This window comes from Cucurbita pepo, chromosome 12 (assembly GCF_057944985.1).
Source record: "Cucurbita pepo subsp. pepo isolate OVF chromosome 12, ASM5794498v1, whole genome shotgun sequence".
In the NCBI taxonomy this organism is placed as follows: Eukaryota; Viridiplantae; Streptophyta; class Magnoliopsida; order Cucurbitales; family Cucurbitaceae; genus Cucurbita; species Cucurbita pepo.
Window position 1 is genome coordinate 698810 of NC_141809.1, and position 26983 is coordinate 725792.

At 36.8% G+C, this 26983-nt stretch overlaps 3 protein-coding genes across 3 annotated transcripts; 1 reads left to right on the forward strand and 2 right to left on the reverse strand.

Moving 5' to 3' along the window:
- Nucleotides 1–412: 412 nt before the first annotated feature.
- LOC111807630 (NADH dehydrogenase [ubiquinone] 1 alpha subcomplex subunit 13-B) lies at nucleotides 413–3899 on the reverse strand. The gene is made up of 3 exons (XM_023693433.2): nucleotides 3553–3899; nucleotides 958–1029; nucleotides 413–820 (listed from the first exon to the last, which is right to left on the reverse strand). Exons 1-3 carry the CDS (start codon nucleotides 3765–3767, stop codon nucleotides 676–678), a joined length of 432 nt encoding a protein of 143 aa, XP_023549201.1. The 5' UTR covers nucleotides 3768–3899; the 3' UTR covers nucleotides 413–675.
- Nucleotides 3900–4861: 962 nt separating this feature from the next.
- On the forward strand, nucleotides 4862–9585 carry LOC111807400 (chaperonin CPN60-1, mitochondrial). The gene is made up of 18 exons (XM_087129379.1): nucleotides 4862–5036; nucleotides 5274–5298; nucleotides 5421–5552; nucleotides 5754–5913; nucleotides 6082–6257; nucleotides 6346–6441; nucleotides 7062–7166; nucleotides 7269–7355; nucleotides 7439–7528; nucleotides 7627–7707; nucleotides 7791–7859; nucleotides 8036–8113; nucleotides 8212–8307; nucleotides 8395–8494; nucleotides 8574–8677; nucleotides 8850–8955; nucleotides 9060–9138; nucleotides 9233–9585. The coding sequence occupies exons 1-18, from the start codon at nucleotides 4999–5001 to the stop codon at nucleotides 9336–9338; spliced, it is 1728 nt and encodes a 575-aa protein (XP_086985505.1). The 5' UTR covers nucleotides 4862–4998; the 3' UTR covers nucleotides 9339–9585.
- A 707-nt stretch (nucleotides 9586–10292) lies between these two features.
- Nucleotides 10293–25963, reverse strand: LOC111807819 (protein transport protein SEC24 C). Its single transcript, XM_023693699.2, has 25 exons — nucleotides 25839–25963; nucleotides 24543–25517; nucleotides 23811–24041; nucleotides 23547–23621; nucleotides 23321–23419; nucleotides 22588–22699; nucleotides 22099–22226; nucleotides 21478–21597; nucleotides 20337–20417; nucleotides 19382–19459; nucleotides 19181–19273; nucleotides 18272–18326; nucleotides 17443–17519; nucleotides 16708–16779; nucleotides 16517–16600; nucleotides 15952–16071; nucleotides 15790–15858; nucleotides 14076–14153; nucleotides 13291–13429; nucleotides 12830–12994; nucleotides 12302–12447; nucleotides 12041–12217; nucleotides 11537–11625; nucleotides 11108–11139; nucleotides 10293–10819 (listed from the first exon to the last, which is right to left on the reverse strand). Exons 2-25 carry the CDS (start codon nucleotides 25428–25430, stop codon nucleotides 10707–10709), a joined length of 3321 nt encoding a protein of 1106 aa, XP_023549467.2. The 5' UTR covers nucleotides 25431–25517; nucleotides 25839–25963; the 3' UTR covers nucleotides 10293–10706.
- Between the last annotated feature and the right edge of the window lie 1020 nt (nucleotides 25964–26983).

Sequence of the window (26983 nt, forward strand, 5' to 3'; positions counted from 1 at the left end):
TAACAAGCACTTTAAATTATAATATTTATAGTAAAGAATTTAGTTGGTTTCTTGGTCCCTAACATTTTTTTGAGGTTTTATTTGATATCTACTAATATTTTTTTATTTTTGTTTTGTTCACAAATTTAATTTCAAAATTAGACGACTATATTTATAATTTTACCTTCACATAAATATAATTTGAAATATAATATTTATGATAAATATATGATCCGAGTGGTGTATTTGGTTATCACGCAAGTCTCACACACTACAAGTCCTCTGGGGTTCTATCAACTTACACATGCCAATTTCAAGTTCCTTCTAAGCACATTGTAGCTCAAAAGCCTCAACTTACTACGAGTATCGACCGAACCAAAGTCGCAACCGACTAGGGTAAGCATGCTGTTCAGCTTGGCATACAAGAAATAAATAAGAAGAATGAAGATAAATTGATGTCTAATTCCAAGTCCCAACTTTCAGTGAGATACATGGGTAAAAGGAGATGTTTACTGAATAAAGAAGACAGTTTTTGCAAAACATTTGAAGAAATTTTGACATGCTTCTTTTATTTTCATGAGAAGGGCCATGAAGAACCAGCAAATCAGGAAACAAACCCATATGAGGATATAAGTCGCAGCGCATACACAAACAAACTACATGCCAACCTCAAAGAAGTCCGTGTTCGAAACAAAATCACCAGACTTCGGGTCGTAGCTCACCGGTCGCTGGAGGCATCCATTTTCCAGAGTTGTAGACATTTTCACCAACTTTCCAACCAGGCACATCCTTCATAACTTCAGCCTCATATTCAAGGTAACTCTTCCACTCTTTGACGAATCTAGAAAGTTAGAAAGTTAGAACAGACACGATTAGACCAATGATATTAAACTTCGTTAAAACCGTCAAGGATCCAGTAGTTTCAACCAGTGTTACTGTAAGTTTGAGGGCAGCCTACACAAAAAATCATCCATTTACCTTTCATCTTCCTCGGCTTGAAGCACGGGCAATATTGCTCGTCGGGCTGCATATTTCTCTTCCTTTAGTGCCCTATACACATCGTCAATGCTCATTGTGAAATTCATAGTTTGCAACAAAAGAGTAATATAAACTTATTAAACCAATCATAAACAGTAAGAAACGACAGGTCGAATGAAACAGCATGACATCATCTTCACCATTTCCCCCAACCAAATGGGTCACCACTCTCACCTCGTTCAAGCAAAAGGAAAAGAAGGGAACAGAGGAAAGCAGGAAAGACTATTCCTTTAAACTATCTGTAAATACCATAAAAGGCCTTCAATGTACGAAGAAACTATAATCACTCCTCCTTTACAAATAATGTAGACTGATGATCAAGTCTAAACATGAATATGAAATTGAAATCACATTGAGCTCATTCTAGAAATTCTGTTGCAATAATTTAATGCGAGAACAACAGACCAGGCAAATTAAACAAATAAACAAGTAAGGTAGTAATTTAAAATTGAAATTCATGCCAATATATCTACCCAACTATATTTCACGTACCTTGAAAACAAAACAGGTGCATTTGTAACATTATACCAAAGGTTCTCTGATGTTAAATAGAAGCACATAAGACATCTACCTGAGATCTTTGTCCACCTATCAAGTCCTCAAATAACCATTTCTTGCAACAATCAAATAATTAGGGCAAATTTTACTTTTATCACCTATTCTAAACTAAATGAATCAATTTGAATATTTAACTTCCAATTTGCTCAGTTTCTTTGGGATCGTTGGAAATCCTTGTTTGGTGTGCGTTGTGCTCAGGGTCAGGATGGTTGCTTGTTGTTGAGGAGGTGCTTTTGAATCCTCTTTTAAGGAAAGAGGTAAAGTCTTGTGGCAAACTAGCTTCTTTGCTCTTTTGTGGGATATTTGGTTAGAAAAAAACATAACAGAAATTGTGAGGAGTTGAGAGAGTGGGTGAGGTGGTTAAATTTAAAGCCTTCTTTTAGGTCTCGGTCACTATGCCTGATCTTGGCCTTGTTCTTTTGGATTGGAGACATTTTTAAAAATTTGTTTAGGCTCGTTTTTTGTTTGCCTATGTATTCTCTTATTTTCTCAAAGAAAGCGCAATTTCTTACCAAAAAAAAGAAAAAAAAAACCAATGAGTTAAGTTACCCCATTTTGTGTAGTGTGAAATCCCACCTCGGTTGGAGAGAGAAACGAAACATTCCTTATAAAAATGTGAAAACTTCTACCTATAAAGGTAACATGAGGCTGACATCGATACGTAACAGGCAAAAACAGACGTGCGATGTGTCCTCACAATATCATAGCTAGGCACCGGCCAGTGTGCCAACGAGGACCCTGGGCCACCAAAGGGGGTGGATTGTGAGATCCCACATCCGTTGGAGAGGGGAACAAAACATTCTTTATAAGGGTGTGGAAAACTCTCCCTAACAGACACATTTTAAAACCCTGAGGCTTTTTGGCGATAAACAGGCTAACGCTGACAATATCTGCTAGCGGTGGGCTTGGGTTGTTACATGAAGAGAAAAAACTAATTTTGACAACATTTTTGTTGTGAGGACAACCAAAGTCGTAAGATAAGAAGAAGATTGTAAGTATATAAGTAAGAGTAACTATTTCCATTTGCATGATCATCCTTAACAAATGGTAAGAAAGGCATACCCCAAACTTAAACATGTCGATTAAATCCTTCGAATCTAAACATGTGGATAGTGATGAGCCTCAATGACATAGTTACGTGAAGATCAGTGATTAAGCTATATAAGACATGTGGTGTGCTTGAAGAAAGGCTCAGTGGTCCTCCGTTTGAAGATAACATGTATAAATGGGACAATTATCTCCAATGGTATGAGATAATTTTAGTGAAGTCAAAAGCAAAGTCATGAAAGTTTATATTCAAAAGTGGACAATACTATGCCAGTCTGAAATTATGGAGTGGTTCATTGTTCATAAGAATAGTTCTTATGAATGAAAAATGTTATTATGCAAGTATGTAATCTTCTAATTGTATTAAAGAAGAACTCCTTCGTTGGGCAATTTTCAAACTAAGTGTAGTTTTGAAGGTGTTTTAATGTATGTACGAAACTTAAACTTCATCATCAGATTCAAAACGGGATGCAAAAGAGGAATGGAGATGCGGCCTCAAACCACCCTCAATTAAAGTAGCTAAGAAAGTGTTAATTTCTTTTCAAAAAACCAAATGACTTGAAACTGAATCAAATCCAGGTATCAAACCTAAACTCTCAATGGAAATTCGCTTCAAGGCATCTACCCGGCAAATCGGTAAAATCCAAAACAGCCTAGCACAAAGCATGAATCTCGAAAGTCAATAAAAATAATCAAATCCCTAGCAGAAATCCTGGGTCAAGAAGTCTAATACATCCCAAGCTAACTCACCCCTTAATTCGCAGAAATCCTGGGTCAAGAAGTCTAATACATCCCAAGCTAACCCACCCCTTAATTCGCAGAAAAGAGGAAATCCAGATAGAAAAGCAGTAAATCCCATTACTAGTGGAATGATATAAAACAGGAAATGACCATGGATTAAACTAAGATAATGGGAGAGAGAAATCAGACCTTCGGATCTTGTTGCCTTTGCCGACCTGATACATTCCCCAAGAAAACGCACCAAACGCAGTAAGGAAAATCGCCATAGCGCTAGGGCCTTTGGTGGGAATCCGGCGAGCATAACGAACCGGAGCGAATCCACCCGGCGGTGGCCCGTCCTGGAGGATCGGCATGTCTTTGACGCTGGCCATGCCAGGCTTCTTACGAATCGCGGCCTCCGTCATCTCAGAGAGCTGCTTCGATGATCAAGTGAACGAATCAAGAGCTGGCTGTAATGGAGAACTGAGATTTGGGAATTGGGAGGTTTCGAGAACGAAAGAACCCGAAAGAGACGAAGTAAAGAGGCTCAAGTAGAATGCAGAGGGTGGAACCCGAGCGTATGAAAGCCCACTTTGCTGCCAAATAAGAAAACGCCACGTTGCTACCATCATCTCACCCGCAGGTGAACGAGTTATTGCCCGTCACCCAAATGGATGAAATAAAAAAATCAAAAAAACCCCAAAAATTGTTTTTCCATGACTTTCAATTTTATAAGAAAGTGGTATATAGGAATTATTATTCGCCAAACAAATTAAAATTACAATAAAAAAAACATATATATATATATATATAATATTAAATGATAAATGGTGAGAATATAATGCCCTGATAACTCAAGGGTTCTTTCGCAAGGTTCGTCCATAAAGGGTGAGTTATGGTCTAAGTTCAGGTCGAAGGGCGTAGTCGATGGACAACGTATTACCCTTTGTTGGTCTCAAGAGACGGAGGAAGATAAGTTAACTTAAAGATGGTTACCGATTTAAGGACATACGGTGCCCTTATTTTTTAAGGGTAAGAAGGATTGAGAAAATACCTCGAGCCAGCCGTGTTGAATAAAAAGTCAAATAGAATAATTATATAAAAAAAAATAGATATAAAGTTTTATAGGTAGAAAGTTATAGAAACATAATAATTATTAAAGAGAAAAAAAAAAGTTTAAAGTTGAGAGATGATAAAGTCCATTTATTAATTTTAAAATTTTTAATCTTATAAATATTAATTCCATCTACCAGTTTATTTATTATATAATTTAATTTTTAAAACATTATGAAAAATATTAGAAAAATAAACGCAAATTAAAAAAATTAAAAAGAACCGTCAGATAACTCGAGAGAAACTCCACGGTTGGACCCGGTTGGACCCGGTTCGCGCGAGGTGAGGAGTTGGACTTGTAAACCGTCAACCACGTCATCTGAAAAAGATGAGCTGTAATGTTTCCATTTTCTGCTAAACCCTAAACCCTAAACCCTAGAAGGCGCTATGGTTTGAGTTGTTTCTAGAACCTTCTTCTTCCCATTATTAAACCCTTTCAATCTCTTCCATTCATCGCCTTTCCCATTTCCTCCCACTGTTGTTGTTCTTCCTCTTCTCGCTGTTCCCATCTCCTTCGTTTTTGGGTTTCAGTGGACGTCTACAATGCACCGATTCGCCTCAGGCCTCGCTTCCAAAGCCCGGTATGTTTGGTTTGGTCTCCTTTAGATTGATAAGATTTGGAGTCATTTCTGTTCATTTCGTTTCTGTTTATCGGCTGTAATAGCTTGTGAAATGAACTGGTGGCATCAATGGGGTATCGTTCTTTTGAGTTACTGCCACGTTGGCTTTTCTGAATCGATAATTGATGAAGTTTGATGAATTAATAGTGTTTTGTATTCTATCCACTTAAAAATGTTGTTTTTTTCTTTCGTTTGCAGTCTTGCTAGGAACGGTGCCAATCAGGTGAGTTCTTATTATGTTTTGATTACTTTTGGGAGTTTGTTTGATCATTGAACTTCTGATCTATTTTTAACTATGCTCGTGTTTGTGTGTGTTTTTTTTTTTTTTTTTTTTTGGCGTTTTAGATTGCTAGTAGGTCTAACTGGAGCAGAAACTATGCGGCGAAAGACGTTAAATTTGGGGTGGAGGCTCGAGGTCTTATGCTCAAGGGTGTTGAGGATCTTGCTGATGCCGTTAAAGTTACAATGGGTCCGAAGGTACTGTCGACATTCATTTGTTTAATGAATGGCGAATTTAGTAGGTGCAGTATTTACTGATCTTCATTTATTTTTTTTCCTGAATCGAAGGTGGAAGGCTAATTTCCATTGATGATTCACTTTCTTCACTCTTTTAATCTCCGTGCTATATCGTCTTACGCTCTGTTGATAGATTTTGATTCTGTCATGTTGCTGCTGTAGGGGCGCACTGTAGTGATTGAACAAAGTTTTGGGGCTCCCAAAGTTACAAAAGATGGTGTGACCGTCGCCAAAAGTATCGAGTTTAAAGATAAAGTTAAAAATGTTGGTGCCAGTCTTGTGAAGCAGGTTGCTAACGCGACCAATGATGTAGCAGGCGATGGTAAGCTTCTGTTATAGTATAACCACTAAAAGAATGTGTATCAGTTCGTAATGAGTGGTTCTTTTGTCATTTTCTTGAATATTTAACCAGCGATTTGATGACCAACATTACACAATTGTATTACACGCTAAATTACCTAATCAAAGTGACGAGTTTTGGGGCTTTCAGGGACCACTTGTGCTACTATTCTCACAAAAGCAATATTTGCGGAGGGCTGCAAGTCTGTTGCTGCTGGAATGAATGCCATGGATTTAAGACGTGGTATCTCCATGGCTGTTGATTCAGTTGTGACCAACTTGAAGAGTAGAGCACGAATGATAAGCACATCAGAAGAGATAGCACAGGTTCGTTCTTTCGACTAGGATCACTTGGCGGCCTTGAAGTGACTTTGTATTGAAGAATCAGTCATGCAAATTGATTGTATTTCTATAGGTCGGGACAATATCTGCAAATGGTGAAAGAGAAATTGGTGAGTTAATTGCCAAAGCCATGGAGAAAGTTGGCAAGGAGGGCGTGATCACCATCTCTGTAAGTTGGTTACTAATATATTTGTATATTTGCCGCATGTTAATGGATAGCCGCACCCTATGCCTTCTTCTATATGTATGATCATTTTCGTGGCTGAATAAACTTTTGCTACTTGATTGAATGTGATTCTAGACTCCTTCCCTCACCTAACCTGAAATAATAAAAGTCCTCCAACAGAAAAAAACTTGATAGGGGTTTATGACTATATTCATGTGAGATCCTAGCCCCCCAAGGGTGGATTGTCAGATCCCATATCGATTGGAGAGAGGAGAACGATATCTGCTAGCAGTAGGCTTAGGTTGTTACAATTCTACTAGGAATATGATGGTGCAGAACTAGTGGGAAAGAATTTTAGAATCACTTCTTTAAAGTCGCTGCCAACTTGTCGAAGTATTTGTGTATGCTCCAAAGTTGATATCCTTCTTTAAGTTTTATTTTATTGGTCTAGATATCATTTTAGATTTCATCCTTATGCATTATTCATTACTTCAACAATGCTTCTCTGTCACCAGCAATGTGTGTCTCTAGTTTTTGTTAATCTGAAAATGGGATTCTTTTGTAATGTCCTGATTTGACCATTGCCTTTGGTGCTTATTTTGACTGTGTTCAATTTGCTACAGGATGGGAAGACAATGGATAACGAGTTGGAAGTCGTTGAAGGGATGAAGTTAGATAGGGGATATATTTCCCCTTACTTCATTACAAACCAGAAGAACCAGAAATGTGTATGTATCTTTTTTGTTAAAATACATTTCCCAATCTTCTAATCGTAAGCCTTATCATCAATGTTGTCCTGACTTTATCTACCACATGGGATACCTTGGCAGGAATTGGACGATCCTCTTATTATAATCTATGAAAAGAAAATCTCAAGCATAAATGCTGTGGTGAAAGTTTTGGAGTTGGCTCTGAAGGTAGGCTATCTATTAATGGTTGAGAGTTGTTTCTTACATTTGCAAATGGACGATAATATTGTAGTTTTCTTTAATCTCTTCAGAAGCAAAGGCCCCTTCTTATTGTTTCCGAAGATGTTGAAAGTGAGGCACTAGCTACTCTTATCCTGAATAAGCTTCGTGCTGGAATTAAGGTTCGACCCTCATATTCTTCCAACAATTGAAATTTATGGAACATATTAACTTTTGATTTGTTTTGGGCCTTTACTTATTTTCTTACTGTTTCCTGCAGGTCTGTGCCATTAAAGCACCAGGTTTTGGCGAAAATAGGAAGGCCGGACTGCAGGACCTTGCAGTTCTCACGGGTGGTCAAGTAAGTTTTTCATTTGTATTGTAATTCCTTTTGTATAATGTTTTCTGTGATTTCTCAAACTCTTCTGTGTGCTCTATATGTAGGTCATTACTGAAGAGCTTGGAATGAATCTCGAGAAAGTCGATCTGGACATGCTTGGCTCTTGCAAGAAGGTATGAGATGTCCAATAGGTTTGGAAACTAGACATAATTTTTGGGTATTCGACCTATGTTTCTTGGCCAGTTCAAGTTGCAGCTCTTCTTATATCCTGAATGTCAATATTTTCTACGTCTCTTGAAGGTTTCTGCCGCTTGTTGAAAATCTGCATTAACTTAGATTGATATTACAGATCACAATTTCAAAGGATGATACAGTTATTCTTGATGGCGCTGGTGACAAGAAGGCTATTGAGGAAAGATGTGAACAGGTTTGTAGCATTTTGAAACACAAGGTGGTGTAAATGATGAACTTTATTAAATATAGAAGCTAATTAGTGTCATGTTTTCGGTCTCGTGTAATTTACAGATAAGGTCGGGTATTGAAGCGAGCACTTCCGATTACGACAAGGAAAAATTACAGGAGAGATTAGCGAAACTCTCTGGCGGTGTAGCTGTATTGAAGGTCTATACCTTCCTCTGTGATTTTGATTTCTTCGCTCTTTCTTGAAAGATGGCTTGCAACCTTAATATAAACCAATACTTTTTGCAGATTGGAGGAGCAAGTGAAGCAGAAGTGGGCGAGAAGAAGGATAGAGTCACCGATGCTTTGAATGCCACAAAAGCAGCTGTTGAAGAAGGAATAGTACCAGGTAAGTTCATCCTCCATGTGCTAACTTTGATTTTACGTATTGCATCTGAAGGGCATTAACAGAATGGCGCCTTCCACAGGAGGTGGTGTTGCTCTTTTGTATGCATCCAAAGAATTAGATAAACTTCCAACTGCCAACTTTGATCAGAAGATTGGTGTCCAGATTATTCAGAATGCTCTAAAGGTCATAATCTCAAACATGATTGATCACTCACTGACATCAAGAGAATGTTTGGAGGATTTTGAATATACTGTTTGATTCTACTTTAAGTGGTTTTAACCATTGGCTTAGGACGATTTTGTTAGACATGTTTATAAGAAGTCATACTTATTTCTATCTGTAATGTTTTATTCAGACACCTGTACACACGATTGCATCGAATGCGGGAGTCGAGGGAGCCGTTGTGGTTGGTAAGCTCTTGGAGCAGGACGACCCTGATCTTGGTTATGATGCTGCAAAGGGTGAGTTCTACATATATTTCCGGGATGAGTAAAAGAAAAGAAATAAAATAGCCAATGAGTTTCATTTCTGACTAATTCAATGTGATTTGTACATGCACCACCAGGTGAATATGTAGACATGGTCAAAGCTGGCATCATCGACCCTCTGAAAGTAATCAGAACTGCACTAGTTGACGCCGCAAGGTAAGCCGAGCAAATAAAACCTTGCATTCATTAATATTTTGTTCTATAACTCCCCATGTTCTTGGATACTAAGGCCTTATGTTTTCGAATATAGTGTTTCCTCTTTGATGACAACAACCGAAGCGGTCGTAGTCGAACTCCCTAAGGACGAAAAGGAAGTTCCAGCAATGGGTGGTGGCATGGGCGGAATGGATTACTAACCAAAGCAGCCATCAATAGTTATACCTTCCACATATGTCTAGTAGCTCGACATACCGACATGTCGCGACCGATGTTGTTTGAAATTTCCCTGGTTCTTCTTGGTTTAGCTGTTGGAATGCCATTTGTTTCATAATTGGCAGATTTTAATCCCGTGATGATGACATTTTTTTTTCGATGAGTTGGAAAATTATTAGGCAAAAATGAATGTAGCTCAAGTGTTGAATAAAAAAAAAAAATCTTTCACTATTTCCTTCCTCATTCTGTTGTGAATATCTCTAGAGCTAATTCAAACACTTCTTACGAATATTACTGCTGGCGGAGAGAAAGAGACGTAATTAGTTTTATGTGTCCTCCGAGGAATCAATGATTATTGGAACCAAAAGTCAAAATTTTGATAGATAGAGATCCCGTAAAAACTTCTCTCTTTAGGTGACTTTCATATGGGAAGCAGTTAAGCGTGATTCAAACAATAAAAAAAAAATTGGTGCAAAAGTTTCAAACTCGAACACTAGGCTCAAGGCTTAATTGCTTCTAAACATCCGAGATTTCATCTGTCTTTTCTCTTCTTTCACAAGTGAGTGGTGAGCCTTTGAGCTTTTTTCTGTTTGTACTAGCCTTATATGAAGGTTCATCCTTCTAGAGTCGCATATTTTTTTCACACAGCTTCCAAGGAGTATTCTTCTAAAAATTTTGAAAGGGATAGTAGTTTTTTAAAGGATATGTAGTGCGCTGTGAAATCTCTATTTCCTCAACAATTTAGCTTTATTACTATTAATAATATTATTTTTACAATTTTATTAATCAAAAGAATTTATAAGAGCATGAGAAAATGTAAAGAGCATGAGAAAATGTAACTCCTGGAAAGGAAATTTCATAAAAATTTTCCAAAAGTGTTCATGTAACATGCATATTATCATTTTCTGGTTCATAGTCAAAGTTAATCCGGACTGAACTTAGAGAAGCCATATATGCTTATCGACATAGATTACTAGAAAGAAGTCGATAGCTATATGGTATATTAGATATCTTATCCGGTCTCCCGTCTCCCGACAGTATGTCGAGAGCAGTAACACGGTATTTCGGGTCGAAAAGGAAAAAGTGCTGTGAAGATAACAATAAATTTAAACAAGAAACTATGCTGGTTGCGTTCACTACCAAAATCTTCCATCAAACATAATCCAACAACAATTACCCATGTCAAAATTCACTCATTTAACTTCTCAAAGGTAAATGGGACTGTCACAATCGATCCCGTTCATACCGAGAATTTCGTTCCCACTTCCCCATGAGACTCTGGTTTCTTAGTAAGGAGTTCCTCTGAAGCAAACAAACTGCAGCAGCACAGGAAGATTAACTGAAGTCTAAGATCATGAAGAAGACATTTTGATCTGAATTTGGCGGTGTACATGAACAAGAAACTCGATGTATGAAGGGCCATTGGAACTTTTATCTTCTATCATATTCGAAAAGAATAGCATCCCTGAATAAGAGAACACAAAAGGAATATACAATCACCACAAACATCTATACACACAATGAAGCAAAACTAAACTTAGCGCCACATATTTCTTAAACAAGAGAAAGAGACAAAATGGCGGTTCAAAAAGAAAATATGCTCGCTTTATGTTGGCTTAGAAATGGAAAGAGATTATTATTATTATTATTATTCTTTTGGGAGGGGGGGTAGTAATCAAGTCAAAGAATACAAAATTGGGTATAGTTGTAATCTCATACTAGATAATAATAAAATTTGATATAGAACACTGACCTGACTGGTCTCCTTTCTTGCACAGCCTCAAGCTGCAAAAAGGAGGAGGAAAAGGTTAATGAACACTCAAAAAAGTAGATGAAAAAGGAAAATTTAAGCATCTATATAATAATTAATTTGCTCGGAGGCAGTTTTCGGAGCCCATGGAAGTTTTGACCTACTCTCCAGGGACACACCAAGCTAAAAAAAGTAATGGCGAGTCATATTTTGGGAGGAAAGGAGGAAGCTCCCTTATATTTCCATTTCCGACCCAAGCAGGCGACTCCTATGTGTCAAAATCCATTCCTACCTTGTTTGGCAGAGCATTCCTTTTGTATTTATTCATGGTGGTTAAATTTATTTCTCACCCACCACACACACACACACAAACACACAAAGGATCCACAACTTAAAAAAAAAAAGAAAATAAATGTATAATACGAGTCTTACCGAAGGTAGGAACATCTTTGACGTCGTATCTCATTCATCAAGTCATTGAGTTTCTTGGATGCAGGATTGTCATACTGCTGCAGCACAAACTGAACATGCGACGGTATTAGTGACAGATTTCATGCCATATTAGATTCCATCCAGCATATGAGTCCAATTGAGACATTTCATTACATATTTATAAGTTTGTAGCAATTGTATATATCAGAACCATGATAGAAAAAAAAACCCTAGTTTTCTTTTCCTTCTATCATCTCCTTTTTAGAATCAATGGCTTGATATTGTTTTCCTTCATCTATATTTTTGTCTAAAATCAAATAACCTTATATTCTACGCGATTTAAAAATGAAAACCCGGTGTGCACTAGAAATGATAATATGCAATATTTAACCAATTGGAGAAGTTTTAAGTAATTTCCTTTGGATGGGGTTGGCTTACCTCCCTTTTTATAATTTTATTATTCATAAATAACAAGAATGACAATTCTACAGTGTAGCGTAATACCTGGGCAGGAATTTCATCAACTGAGGAAATGCCAAATAACTGCTGCAATATGTCTCTATCAACCAAGTTCCCAACATATATCAAACAATCTTCACCATTCTCAAGAAGATAGATTCCCTCTTCACTCACATGCTCACTAGAAAGAGGAATTGGAGTACCCGGAGTTGAATCACCATCCTGCCAATAGGAGGAAGTAACATAAACTGAGAACAGTCCACCTCTGAGAAAGCAAGCAAGCAAGCAAAATAAATTAAGTCATACCTGTGTGTCAAGGTTATGTATAGCCAACATTCTAGGATATACCAAGGGAACAGCCAGAGGAATTGGAAGGGAAGAAACATGGTTGGCCCAAAAAGATCGATCATCAATTCTTCCTTCAGTTCTCAAACCAGTACTTTTTATTAATGCTGAAAGAAGCCAACAGAATAGTATCACTGACCCTATCTATGTACCACAATTTATCAGCACAAATATGCCGACTCTTCATTTTATGTTTGCTAATATGTAACTGAGTTCTCTCCATTAGATCAATTCCATTAAATTCTAGTAAAATCCCATGTTTTCCAATTTCCATAGGTGATCTAAAGATTATAAACTACTAAATCTTTATAAAGATGTTTCTCTGATAATTATTTATCCGCATAAGAGTTCAGAATTCATGTGAAAAAAAAAAAAAAAAAAAATCTCTAAAAACCTAATGGGGAGAAATTGGGTTTCGAAGGAAAGAAAATTATGGGCAAGAAAATCGTCGACCAATTAGACAGGTTTTGGTATGGATAAAATACACACCAATGGTATAAAGTGGCAGTAGCTTTAGAGCCTCCGGCAGAATAAGCTGTCCAGATGATGATACCGTTGCACAATACTTGCGGTATGAAAGTAAAACATTGACACACAGATTTGTAATACGCTCCCGAATTTGCAGGAGTGGGGATGAAGGAACTTCAGCCGCCGCTATAAAACAGATAAAAGATATATATAAGTATTGAGGCATATAGCATTGAAAGGGCAAAGGATGAGGTTGATGCCAGCGACATTAATAGTTTGTTCGCAGCTAATCGATCATCTGATCACAATGAAATAAACCACAAAGCGGTCCTAAATGTAAATATGAGATCAGTGATAATAACAGCAATCTCGTCTCTTATAAAAAAAACAATACAAAAGAAGCTGATTACAGCAACAAACTGCAAAAGAAAATTATTAAAATAAAAAACAAATACAATAAACCCCGACCAAAGTGAAAATACCTTGCTTTAGAAAACATGCGAACTGAGTGTCCAAGTCAGCTGATCGGAAGAGGTTATTCAGCATACTGGTGCAAGGTAAAGATATAGTGGAGACACGAATTCTCCGCTGACCAAATATTGTAGTGTAGAGTAGCGCACACTACAATAGAAATGAATGTAAAACAAATCATGGATATCAATCTTAACAAGCCGTTTCAATTTAATGGCAGAACACCAGTGCAAACACATCAATGAAATGTTCATGTTTCCTATCAAAAAATAATGGTACTTGTGCAAAAATATCAACCAAGTGTAAGACAGCCACCATCTCAACTACAATTGCAGTCTGGTTTAATTCTGTCCCTTCACTCATTGGGCATGACAAATTAGATGTCTCTTTGAATTTTTCTATTGAAACATCATGAAATTCAGCCCCCTGGGGCAGTTAATCGTTGAAGAAGTGGAATCACAAAGTACAGATAAGTCATGAATTTCTAAGAATGACATGCATTAAACGAGTATGAAATTCTGCGGTAGAGGAATTTTAACAACAAGATAGACCAAGAGGACCCTTCTTGTTTGTATAATGGTTCAATCCAATTTTTCTCAAAAACCTACAAAGTTTTGAGGACTTGGACACTTGTAACACAACCAAATCATACCAAGCAAGCCATTGAAACTAAATGCATAATATGTTTACGTATGTTGCCTATAATTTATAGTATCCTTTTGGCAGGGGCTGGGGGGTGAAGGAAAAAAGAGGGAGGGAGGGAGGGAGGGGGGAGAGAGAGAGAGAGAAACACTACCTGGAAAGCACATTCTGAGCCATCCTGTAACTTGTCATCATGTTTTAAAGTCACCATTATAGTCTTGTCACAATCAATCTGTAACAAAGAAGATCATGGTAAGAACAATCACAAACCAAAAAGCAGTACATAATTTTATGGCAGCAAGGAAATAATAGCATCATGCCATGCTAGTATACAACGACTATAAAGATTTAGTTTTAGCAAAAAAAATCATAACATACAAAAGCCAATGCTAATGGAACCAGTTTGATGAAACTGGAAAGGGAAAAGTACAGGTAATAAATAAATACAAATCAAAAGTTGGCCAAACCATCTAGACACGTGGGAATGATCCTTGATTGAGCTATTTGGTTTTGTCCATGGGATGAAGAGGTGATGGGTGAAAAATAGACGAACAGCCTTTCAGAAATATTGGGTCAAAGTACGAGATATTCCCCCCATCTTTGGATAATTGGGTTGGTTCAGTGATTGCTGGCTCTAGGTGGGGGTCCAACCGAGGGGGCAAAAAGGTTTTGGTTGAAGAGGAAGGGGATGAGGAGATTAGTTTAAAGCTTATAGAAACAACAATGGATTCATTTTGATGGGATGCTTCCTTAATCTAGAGAAAGGGGTTTTTCCCATAAGGTTCATACCCATGGACTGATATCAGGCAGAGATAGGGTTCTGAGATAGGGCTAACTTGAAGAAGTTGTACACTGAGGTGAAGGTCCCCGGCTGCCCAATGCTTCTAGCAAGAGATGACATGGATAATTCTCAACCACGTACAAAAATAGCCCTTTAAGGTAAACTCTCAAATAGAGAACAAGTGTTCATTTTTGGCACTCTTAGAATCCCATGACGTTTGGGCCTCTCCATGACTTGTGCCCAAATTTTCGTAAGAGAAAGGCTAAAGTCTTCCTCCGGTGGGTCGTCTTCTAATTTAGTTGGGCAATATTTTGGGTAGGGTACCTCAGTTTCTGGGTTGGGTACGCCGAATGTTGCAGGCCTTAAAAGAAAAAGGGAAGCAGATTATGTGCGATCAACTCGAGAATTCAATCATTACTTAAGCGGCCTCACAATTCTTTTAAGGTGTTCAGCTTCAGCTTTGTTAGCCCTCGAGTTGCAAGAAGGCGTTTGAGGAGCTTTTCTTCATCCGCTCTTTTGTGATAAAGGGCAGTTTTTGTAACAGGATGGGGTGCACTATTTTGGAGGGGCTTTAGGTTAAGAGAAAACAAACTCTTCAGAGTGCGCAAGAGATCTTCTTGTGATGTTTGGTCCCTTGTTAGATTCATTGTTTCTCTTTGAGTCTCTGTTTCTATGCTCTTTTATAACTTTACATTTGGTCTTATTTCTCTTGATTGGAGTCCCTCCCTGTAGTCTGACTCAAGTTTCTCTAGGCTCTTTTGTAACTATTCATTTGGTCTTATTTCTCTTGATTGGAGTCCCTTTACTGTAGTCTGATTCCTTTTAGTGGACTTTTTTTTTCCCATTTTTCCCTCAACGAAAGTCAAGTTCTTTCATAAAAAAAAGTTGATCCAACCATTTAACAAACCAAGAAATGAAATTTGCAAAATAGTGGTAGCATTGAAATATATAAATGTAGCACACACATGCTCTTGAAATTTTTTACTTTACATGGGAAAATATCATGGACAAGATTGGTTGGGATCAGTCACTATTCTAAAAATTTGCTTATTATTTTAGATAAGTAACAATGTAGAGAATAACTTACTCCCGGTAAGTCAACATCTGTAGGGATGCGTTTACAAAAATTTCCATGGTACTCTTGTACTTGAATTCCCTGCAAAAGGATAAAATTACAGCTGATTTCACAAAAGAGAGAAAATGAAAGCCACCAGATCTTTACTAGTTGAAAGTAAACAAAAATAATCACCTGGCTGCATCTAACACGCATCACAGCCTCAAAGCCTTGAGGCCTTGTGATATTCCATCTAAGATCATTGTAGAGCTTTGCTGGATCTGAAAGCACTGAGAAGGGGTAATAATAATATACCTGTAACACAGTGGATAACCAATTAAGTAGGGGAAATATTTAAGATGAGAATTACACTTTGCTTTAGGAAATTTGAAGGAACTGTTGAAAAGAAAAAAATATTTAAATCAATAACCAATGTATTATTTAATCCTGTTTAAAACTGAAGTTACGAACTCAACCATAAATATGAAACTGCTTTAATTGATGACTCAAAAAGGTAGTATAATTGGAATACAAAAGACATGAAGTAAGAAGAATAAAGGAGGCTGAGACTATTCTTATTTAACATTTGTTGGCTTGTTAACTAAAGGTAAGAAAGAAACTAACTGCCAGATGAGTAACGACAGACGACCACACCATGGCAAGAATACATGAGATTTCTCATCAGCAGAGATGCAGGACTATATTTGAAGTAGTAGTCCAAATGTATATCTCGAGAATTACCAAAAACACACACACATACCTGGCCCCCAGTAGTCCTTGCAATGACAGAAATAGAAGCAATGTCGATGTAACTCTGGGTAGTGAGGAACACGTCAACACAGACCTAGAACAATTGTGGAAGACAAGAATAGATCAGAAAACTCTGACCAGTGCCAGCAGATAAATCCTATCATATATCACCGACAACATGACAAGAAAGATCGCACCCACCTGATACTCCGCCAGTTCAATTGCCATTGTCTTGTAAGCCATATCAGCTGGTTGTAGTAATTTATGAGCCTCCTGAAAAAAAAAGTGTAAAGAAAATGATGGCACTAATTTTAAATTAGTCGTAAAATGATGAACTTCATATTTTTACAGTGAACAACAGTATGCTAATGCCTGAAACAAAGAAAAAAAACTATGAAGTTAACACAACAAAATAACGTAGGTTAGGATTAATCATTGATTGCAGCCTTTATGCGATTGGAAAATATGTTGTACAACATAACAATGATAAAACAAAAATGGGATCCATTGCCACCCAGAAAGGTTCAATTCATAATTAGAAAACCATAAAATTTTAATATGTTGCTGGGCATCTTTATATGCGGCTTGCTGGGCGTAGAATATTATTTACAGGCTAAAGGAAACTATTAACAATGTTCGAACTTCTAAGCTGTAAAGTCATTTACTTTCAAACAATAATTTCCTGCTAAAAATCTGACTTGGAAAAAGGAAGGCCAAGAATAAGACGAAAGAAAGTTTTCTTCCAAGGATAGTTTATCTATCCAACCACATGGTGAAGGATCCTCACACCCAGATCCCAATAGAACATTTGTACAATCGTACATCGGTGACTTTCTTTCAACCTGATAATATTATGCTCCTAAATTTAAATGCAAAAAGTGGCAACACAATCTTCTTAAAAGAAAACATAGACAGCACAAAAGTTCAGAAGAATACCTTGTCCCCAGAAGAAATATTTGTTCTTCCTTCAGCCTCCCTAGCAGAAAGAGCTCCAATTCCAATTGATGGCAAGACTGTATTTCACAAAAAGTAACTAAATTAGATTAGGAAAATAGTCTTTGCAGCATAACCACTAGGTGGTGCTAAATAAGAAAATAGTCATTTTCATTTCTATTTTTAGTTATTTCCTTTGTTTTAGGAGGATGCTCCTCTACGATTGAGTCATGGTTCCATTGATGTAGCAATGATTATTATACAACTTGTATAAATAGTCAAACATCAACGAAGATAGTACCTAAAAATTTACAACTTAGTCTTGAGTACTTTAACTCAGAGGTATTAAGGTTTTCTCTATTTGAGCCTTACAATTATTCGAAATAGGTCAAAAGAAGAATTCTACTTCTTCCCCCCACCACACAAACACCGTCTACCTTAACTCGATCGCGAACTCATCCTATCCACTTCTCACTCTCCAGCCCTACACTATCCTCATCCCTATTCTGTTATAAGCAACTCTTTCACAGTTTATGAGTGGCTTTTATCCAACCTATATCAAATAATGTGTATACCATTGTAGCCTTTTCACCTTGTTTCAATTTAATATAACAAAAATAAAAATATATTTGCATATTGAAATCCAACACTATTCGTCTATTGTCTAACTTGCTCAGGACACTTACTCGAGGTTGTCCATACCAAACGGTGCACAAATAATAGAAATAATTTTCATGCTAAAGAAAAAAATAGCAAAAAAATAAAAATAAAAACAAAATAAAAGACAAACTGCAATACATCCTTGATAAAAGAATATCCATTATGAACTTGCCTGACTGGAATACCAAAATTTTGCCTCCAGTATTTTTCATTGCCATGAAAGCAGCCTAACAAATAGAACAAGCAAACTATTATCACAATGTAAGTATAATTTTATTTTCAAGTGAGAAATTTTCTTTTTTACTGACCTAGAAAGCAAAAAATCAAAAAGGGGTAAAAACAAAATCTAGCTTTTGACCAGTTAAGTAACAGTACAGTCTACATGATGAGTGAATCTCAGCCAATTTTTTTTAATAAAGCTGATCAATATTGAGCAATCAGCACACACATCTACTCTTTGACTAATCTGTTAAATTAGCAACAAAATAAACACAAAGTTCTCTTCATGGAACTGTTTCATCATCAACCTTGGCATACCCTTAGAACACAGAAACATATCAATGCAAAGTACATGGGGTACTTTTTAGGTAATGTTTTTGAGATTCTAAAGCCTAGGACATTCTAAAGCTTTCTAGTTTATCTTTGTTAAGTTTAAAAAAAAAAAAAATCTTTTATTTTATTACTAACAAGTGGAGGGTCTACCTGTAAAAAGCTTTTGTATAGGTGGTTTGTGCTGACTTTTTTCTTCTCTGAAGACTACTATAATTTTGCAGCCGCCCTTTTTTCATTTGAAGGGTATAGAAGGGGTGCTTTTACCACTTGAAGTATATCTAACGTAAATATATAATAACTTAAAGGAATCATATAGCCTTGCCCAACTACTCTTTCTCTTGTTTTCTTGTCTTTTCTTTTTTTCTTGTTCTTTCTTTCTTTTTTCTTTTTTTTTTTTTTTTTTTTCCTTTTTGGCGTTGGAAGGAGGTTTTGATTGGCAAAAAAGAACTATTCTAAGACATTTTTGTTCAGAATATGAACAAGTACAAATTGAAGAGTAGTCAACGATAATAGTGCAACAGAAACATACTTTGATTGCAGCACCAAAGGCTGATTCGGTGGTTCTATTACTCTGAAACATAGTAGGAATACTTTCGAGCAACAACTCCAAATGTTGGCGGCACTATGCCCACAAAAAAGAAGTGACATTATTAAAGAAATAGGAAAGGTAAGAAAAAAATTAAATCTAGTGATCAACCTCATCAAAATCAAATATTTTGGAGAATCTAACCTCTGAAAGTTGAACAATGACATCAGACTCCAGAGGAGTATAAACATCTTGTACATCAGGAACTATGAGCATCAAAGGCTGAAAAGAAATAACAGAACATCAATAAACAAGTAAAAAAATCAGAGACTATCAGTTAGCCTTCTTAACAAAAACCATATGCATTCAAAGAATCTCCCTAATTAATTCCATTGAGGCCAAGGGCAGGGATTGTCCAAAAGTATTAGGAACAAATATCTTCTTTAACAAATTCTGGATGATACCTAAATTAAAAGTTGTACGCCCATTGATGAGCACTTATAGTTCATACTGTTACTGGAATTTGTTACCTAATTTGCAGCTGAAAGTTTATCTTGAATGGAATTTGTGTCGTATTAACCTTGACCAGATCAGGATCACTGGGTTTCAAAAGTTAGTTTTAGCTGTGGAGATTAAAGAAAAAAACCTGCCCTCTCAGTACCTTCTCTCTCCGATAGGATTTTTGTTTTCCTCTTTTGGAAGTTCATCTTCAGTTTCATGCTTATACGGAACTGAAGACCAAATGAACATTTGATACTTTACAGGATTTTCTCTTTTACAGAGGAATGCAGGTTCAAGAAAACGGACCAGATGAAAGCTTAACAACTCAAAATGGGATGCATGAAATAATGCTCATGGCTCACCTCACTAACACTCAAACAGGTTTCAACTATCCAAGGCTAGGTTCGAAAGAACAAAGATGAGTTAAATGTTCCAAAAACAAAATAATTACAAGAATCCGGAAGAGAAACAAGTACAACTAAATTGACAATACTTGTGTATTCGTTCATCTATTTTCTGAAATGATCTGATTTCCTTTCCATCTATCTGACGAATACCAGTTATTACATTCACCATCAAGATGCCTTAGTTTTCTTTTCACCCTCACAACAAAAGAAATGCCTAAAATGGAGATAGATAACAATGATTGAAATGTGACCTGTTGTAGTGCTCGTTTCAGATTGTAAAAGTGAATTGTTGTGTCAAATGTTGCAATCCCGACAAATGTACGAGGACCTTCCTGGAACATCACAGTGTCATCAGTCACTAAGATAGAAAAAATAAAGCTCATATACGGCTAAAAATGGACGAAACAGGGGAAAAAAAATATTTTCCAAGATCGTCAATATAGATCCTATTTGTAAACATCAATATAAGCCAAATCCAACAACCACTCACTAAAACATAAAGGAAAAGGACAGGAAAAATGATAAATAACACTCTAAATAGGGAATAGCAAATTATTCAGAAAAATACAGACAAGCAAAACAAATAAAAGCTTTTGCAAATGGCTAAGTTCCTCAACCTCAAGGTGACATCGTTTTTAGATTTCATACAGGGTCCAATTTATCAAGGGCATTCAAGAACTGAAAGATTTGCAGTAAAAGATTGTTCGATTACGTAGAAAGAATTTTACCAAATTTCGCAGCATTTAGATTGTTACAAAGAGTCAAATTAACAAAAATGGCAATCCATAACAGAAAAGAGAATGTAGTCACTTATAAGAGACAGAACAAACCCTGACAGAATAACATAACAACTATGCATAGGTCACACAAGGTAACTCCATCTGAAGATAGTGAAACAAAAGAGACAGAGGCAAACTTTAGAATGACATCCGTCCAAGGTTTAATTGCATAAACCAGATGTTGAAAGCAAAAAAAGAACAAAAAAAAAAAATGAAGTCTAGCGATAATAAACTGATACAACAGTTCCCAACGCCTAGGATTAAAAATTTTAATGGCAAAATTGAATTGTCAAAAAGAAATGTAATTATATCCAAACCTATTATTATTGCAGTTTCAGTTTATGGAAGACAAGAAAGCAGATTCGCAAGAAGTTTCTCTTCCACAACATACCAACCCAATGCTATTATTTCAGACTAGTTTAAATAGTTATAGAAACAAAAGAAAGGTTAAGGGTCATGTGAAACCAATTTTTTATGGTCATGCATCAAATACCACAAGGAAAAATCATAAACCCTCGTAAAAAAGTATAAATATCACAGAGTATTATCGACAGCTATGAATTATAAACACATACATGCATATATAATGCATCCAGTCAAATGTAGAACTTACTGGAAGATCCGAAATAACTTGACTAATTGCACTGCATGCTGCAGCAGTGGCACCAGTTTGTATAGCATTCATGGACACATCGATGAGGAAAAAATAAACAGCTGGCATTGGATCACGCACCTGGAGTCAAAATGCATCAGAAGCAGTATGTCAATATGTGTCTGTGTGCGCACGTGCATATAGTCAAAATAGCTTGGACTTAACAAACTAAAGAGAGGGAGAGAAAAAAAAAAAAAAAAAAAAAAGACCTAATCCAGCTTAACTCTAGCTCAATTAGTTTGTTTTTTTCTTACATTAGAAACATGATATTTCATAGATCAATGAAATATGCGAGAGAAAACCAACGCCAAAAGCCAAGAGAGGTTAGAAGAAAGCCCTCCAATAAGTCCTGATATCATTTAGTGAGCCTTAATGGCTTAGTTTTTGTTGCCAAGGGCCTCCTCATCCCATTCACTTGAGGCTGTTTCTCTCATATTTTGTTTATTATCAGTTTGTTTCTTATTGGCAAAAAAAGGAAGGTAACTGGTCTCCATCCATTAAAAATCAATAATGACTAAACACCTAAGATAAGAACGAAATTAACGTCCATGCTAATGGACTAACATAAACCAACTACCATACCATATATTCCTTAGAAGCAACAAATTCTACTGTTCCCCTGCACAGTTCGGGCCTTTCATCAGCATCTCTTCTTCTACCATCAGGACCAAGATTACAGTGGTATTCACGAGGAGTCTCATCAGTAAAACCTGAAAAAGGAATGGCACAGGGTTTTAGGTCACCACCTACAAAGGAAAGGAAGAATAGAATTCCACACATGCAAGAAATCCTTTGACATTCGACAAAAGGCAGTATTGTGTATTTTATAACAATAAGGAGGTGACTGAAAGAAATGAAGCCAGATAGGTAATGAGCTTCAAAGTAACGCCCTTAACTAAAAATTACCAAGAGTGACCTCACGAATTCAGAAAATATGCAAAGACAGTAAGTAAACCTAGTTGCAGAAATGATGAATGATAGTCCTATGTCAATCAAACAACAAATTTCCAAGCTTTAAGAGAAACAACATGAAAATATCCCACTAAAAAGGTAACAAACATCTTCACTGACCACATAAGTTACAGATGAATCGCCTTCCCTGATCAATGAACTTCATAAAAGGATTTATATAGCCTTTGCAGCGAGAACATCGGACAGGCCCACTTTCCCCAAAATCCACAACCTATAATATAAAATCCATTGAATAAACAAATGGCATCACTGTCTAATAAAATTCAACCACTTGACAAGATAAAAAACCAAAAGTTTGCAACAATATTCTCCTAATATGTAAAAAATTAAAGAAACAAGAGTGTATTTATAACCATTGCATAACAAATAAATCCATTTGAAGGCTGATGATAGAGTAAGATAAGGGTAATCGTGTAATTTCTGTTAAAGATTGTCGTTCTACTGGATTAGATTCTTCATCGGTTTTGATAGTTGTTTGTATGTTTAATTAGAGTCTAGGCATCATTACAGCCAAAGTAAAAATAAAAAAATAAAAAAATAAAAAAGTCACCTGACTATGATAAACTAACTCTTTGATGAGAAAATAATGAGATGTGAACTAAGTTTACACTCCATTAAAAAAACAACAATACTAACAGAGGAAAAAAAGCTAAATCTACAACCTAACTGTTATTTAAAAAAAATAAAAATAAAAAATAAAAAATAAATTAAAAAAACAAGAAACAACCTCTCATTGATATAATGAGAAGGAAAATGTTCAAAGATACAGTCTAACGATTATCATTGCATCTTTAGTTTATAAAGAATAGCAAAAAAGGGATGCATTACACACTTGGATGGGCTCCTCAGAAGGATGTAGAAGAGCAAATGGTTGGACTAGCAAAGCCAACTGCATGGCTGATGTATTCAAAAGATCAGCTGTGCATGGGATCTGAAAATTGTGAAAAGTCAGAGACCATAAGATATCAAGATACAGAGACTTCGCAAGGCAGCCATCAACGAAGATATGAAGCAAAAGATAAACAGGGAAAATGATGAAATGAAAACTAGTCCTTCACCTGGCCAATGGTGCACCTCATAAAACGTGGACTGCAATTCCCAGTGTCTCTTGCAATAAACTCACTTGATGCAGGCTTCACAAAGTTTAAAGAAGGAAACGATAACATTAAAGCTTGAAAGAAATAAACACCAGCTGAAGTAAATAAATTTGAAATTCATGTTCATGCAACAAGACTATCAGTAATATCCCTAGGACAGGATATCAAAGAAGGGGGAAATAAAAAAGTAGAACATAATTAACACCATGTAGATCGAGAAAGTACCGGGGGAAGAGTCGCCTGGTTGCCTTGACGAGTGTCAAACAGGACAACTGATGAATTTGGAACGGGCCTTGGTATTTGATTAGGATCAATTTTTGATTGTGTGGCTGCAGGAGATCCGGTTTGACCAATAGCAGGTGAGATGGTAGTCATAGATTGGTTAGGTGGAGGTGGCACCATCCCAAACATTCTAGGTGGCTGCAATTGACCAGTAATAGGTGGAGGAGCTGTCGCCTTGTGTTCAAAAAAAGAAAATGATCATATTTTTTTTTCCAAACAAGGAACCTAGCTTTCATGAAAACAAATGAAAAAACAAAAGTATGGGCGAGATGAAAAGGAAGTACTTGAAACATGTGTCTGAAAAACAAAATCGAGAGAAGCTGTACATGACACAATGGGCAACTTCTGCTTTTTTTTTTCTTTTTTTTTTTTTCATGCGTCTTCTGACTTTAAACAAATCAATCAACAAATTATTGACTTTCTGCAGTTCAAGATAAATCTGGAAACTCTCTCCTCACGTCTAAAATTGGGAGTTATGTAGTAGAGTAGGTACCATATGCCTATAAAGCGCATGTCCAAAAACTTGTAAATTCTTTCTCTAATTCAATCCCCAAAAAAGAATATGTATACAAGACACATTTTTTTACAAGTGTATGCAAGCCTGAGCATAGGTTTGCAACTTCACCTAACTACTACATAATGCATAAACTCAACAAGTTAAAAGTGAACGGCTACCTGACCAGCTTGCATTGGCCATGTTGGTGGCCCAAATGGGGAACCTGAAGGTGGCGCTACTCCTTGAGATGCCAACTGAAATGGTGGTGCTGGTTGCCCGGGAGGACCTGATTGAGCCAAGAATCCAGGGCCACCTGGAACAGAATGCATATATGGAGTCTGAACAGATGCTCCCATTGGTGGAGGACCAACGGATGGTGGAGGACCTTGTGGTGCATTGGCTGCTGGAGGAAAACGTGGTCCACCAGGGAAGTTGTTCTGAGCGAATGCTGGAGGGCCATTACTCAATGTACCACTCTGAGCACTTGGTGGAGGCATGCTTGGGCTACTACCAGAAGGGGGAAATGTTGCACTTGGACGTGCACCAAGTGGAGGTGCACCAAGGGGAGGCGCAGCTGAACTACTGGACAAACCTGAGGAAATAACAGTGTTTGAAGGTGGTGGCCTATGAGAGGGTTGGCCAGGACCCCCAACGCCTGGCGGAGGTGGCCTAGATACTAATGGAGATGGTTGTCCAACAGGCGGCCCACTGGGTCTCATTGGAGCCATGTTGGGAGGTAATGCAGATGGTGGAGGCCCTGATGAAGGCATATTAGGTCGGGTAATTGAAGCCGGGGGTGGACCTGGCCGTGAAAATTGAGGTGGCGCACCAGAAATCCCAGTTGGTGGGGGTGCCGACGAAGGAAAAGGTGGCGATTGACCAAATGGAGGCCTGGGAAATGAATTGGGCATTGAAGGAGGTCGATTGAGATTCATATTGTGAAAATTATCAGCTAAAGAACCTGGATTTGTCTGAGAATTGGGGTAGTAATTAGGCGGTGGTGCTGGAGATTGATTGCTGTTGCTTTCATTGGGCCGAGGTGCCCCTGGAGGCACAAGAGCTGCCATTGATCAACCAGATTTCAGGATTTCCTACAATTCAATGGAATCCCTCGATACAAACTCGCTCTGTGGATTCAACAACCCAAGTCAACTCTGCAAGAATACACCAAATCAACAATAAGATCAAGAATCCCAAATCCCCGAATTTCCACAGAAATCTAACACAAACAAGATTCAATTCTCATATTCATCACCCATTTCGCCTTCTTAAAAACCCAAAAGCCGAAAATGAAATCGATGTATGTTCTCTCGATCGACCATCGAGCAGATCAATAATAACGTTCAATCCGAAATTCCAGATTTCCAACAAAAAATCCAACAGAATTAAACAAATTTAAGATTTACAAGAGGAAGTGACATATCAGAATCAAAGATCCACAACATAAATTGGATCCCAGGGCGAGGAAAACGAACCTGGTGGGTTGTTGATGCAGCGGCTAGTCGTAAGAACACGAGACCCGGCACCGGCATACGAGGCCCCAAGTGAAAGAGAAACAGAAACGTATGATGAGCACATGCAACTATCAAATACCCGTTTGTATATTATTTACGGAAATTTTCATTTTTAAACCTATCTTTATTAAATAATATTTTATTTTTTCTCATTCACAAATTAATTTTAATAAATAAGAAAAATAAAGTAAAAATAATTCTGTAAAAATTAATAATTTTCAACCATTTATTTTAAACTTTAATGTCAAACGTTTAATATCTCATTTAATGCATAAGATTAAAAAAAAAAAAAAAAACTTATTTTACTATTTTTAAATAATACCTTAATAAATAGTTAATTTTCTATTTTTTTTTTAATTTAAAGTTATATTAAACTATAAATTTGTAATTTAACATTTACGTTTCTATTTAGTAATTTTTTTTTTTTTTTATAATTATTAGATTGGTCTTTAATCTTTTAAAATTTACAATTTTATCTCTATTAAAAAATAATCCACAATAGATATTGTTTTCATTGGATTGGTGGTTGGTTTGATTTCTCCTCCTCCATACTTTAGGGGAAGGATTCCACACCCTTATAAATAGTGGTTTGTTCTCCTCCAACGAATATGAGACATCACAATCAGTGGTTTGTTCTCCTCCAACGAATATGAGACATCACAATCCACCCCTTCGGGGCCAGCGTTCTCGCTGGCACTCTTTCCTTCCTCTAATCGATGTGGGACTGCCCCCAAATCCACCCCCCTTTAGGCCTAGCTTCCTTACTAGCAAACCGCCTCGTGTCTACCCCCTTTTGGGGAACAGCGAGAAGGCTGACACATCGTCCGGTGTCTGGTTCTAATACCATTTGTAACGGCTCATATCCACCGCTAGCAGATATTGTCCTATTTGGGCTTTCCATTTCAGGCTTCTCCTTAAGGCTTTAAAACGCGTATACTAAAAGAGGTTTCCACACCCTCATAAATGGTGGTTTGTTCTCCTCTCTAACGGACATCACAGTACTATTAGTTAATTATTTCGTTAATTACAATAAATAAATAATAATGTAATTAAGTATATATTAAATGAAAGAAATGTATTTATTTGCTAAAATTATTAATTAATTA

Bases quoted from the DNA above. Each gene is read 5' to 3' on its own strand.
- LOC111807630 (XM_023693433.2), bottom strand. From the start codon at position 3,767: ATGACGGAGGCCGCGATTCGTAAGAAGCCTGGCATGGCCAGCGTCAAA. The intron at 1,030-3,552 runs GTCTGATTTCTC...CGATGTGTATAG, and splicing joins AAAGGCAACAAGATCCGAAG to GGCACTAAAGGAAGAGAAAT. The intron at 821-957 runs GTAAATGGATGA...CTAACTTTCTAG, and splicing joins CAAGCCGAGGAAGATGAAAG to ATTCGTCAAAGAGTGGAAGA.
- LOC111807400 (XM_087129379.1), top strand. From the start codon at position 4,999: ATGCACCGATTCGCCTCAGGCCTCGCTTCCAAAGCCCG. The intron at 8,495-8,573 runs GTAAGTTCATCC...CGCCTTCCACAG, and splicing joins TGAAGAAGGAATAGTACCAG to GAGGTGGTGTTGCTCTTTTG. The intron at 9,139-9,232 runs GTAAGCCGAGCA...TTTCGAATATAG, and splicing joins GCACTAGTTGACGCCGCAAG to TGTTTCCTCTTTGATGACAA.
- LOC111807819 (XM_023693699.2), bottom strand. From the start codon at position 25,430: ATGGCAGCTCTTGTGCCTCCAGGGGCACCTCGGCCCAATGAAAGCAAC. The intron at 15,859-15,951 runs GTGATTATTTTT...ATCCTTTTGCAG, and splicing joins TGCGTGTTAGATGCAGCCAG to GGAATTCAAGTACAAGAGTA. The intron at 12,448-12,829 runs GTGTGTATTTTA...GGCTTCTTTCAG, and splicing joins ACTGCCACTTTATACCATTG to CATTAATAAAAAGTACTGGT.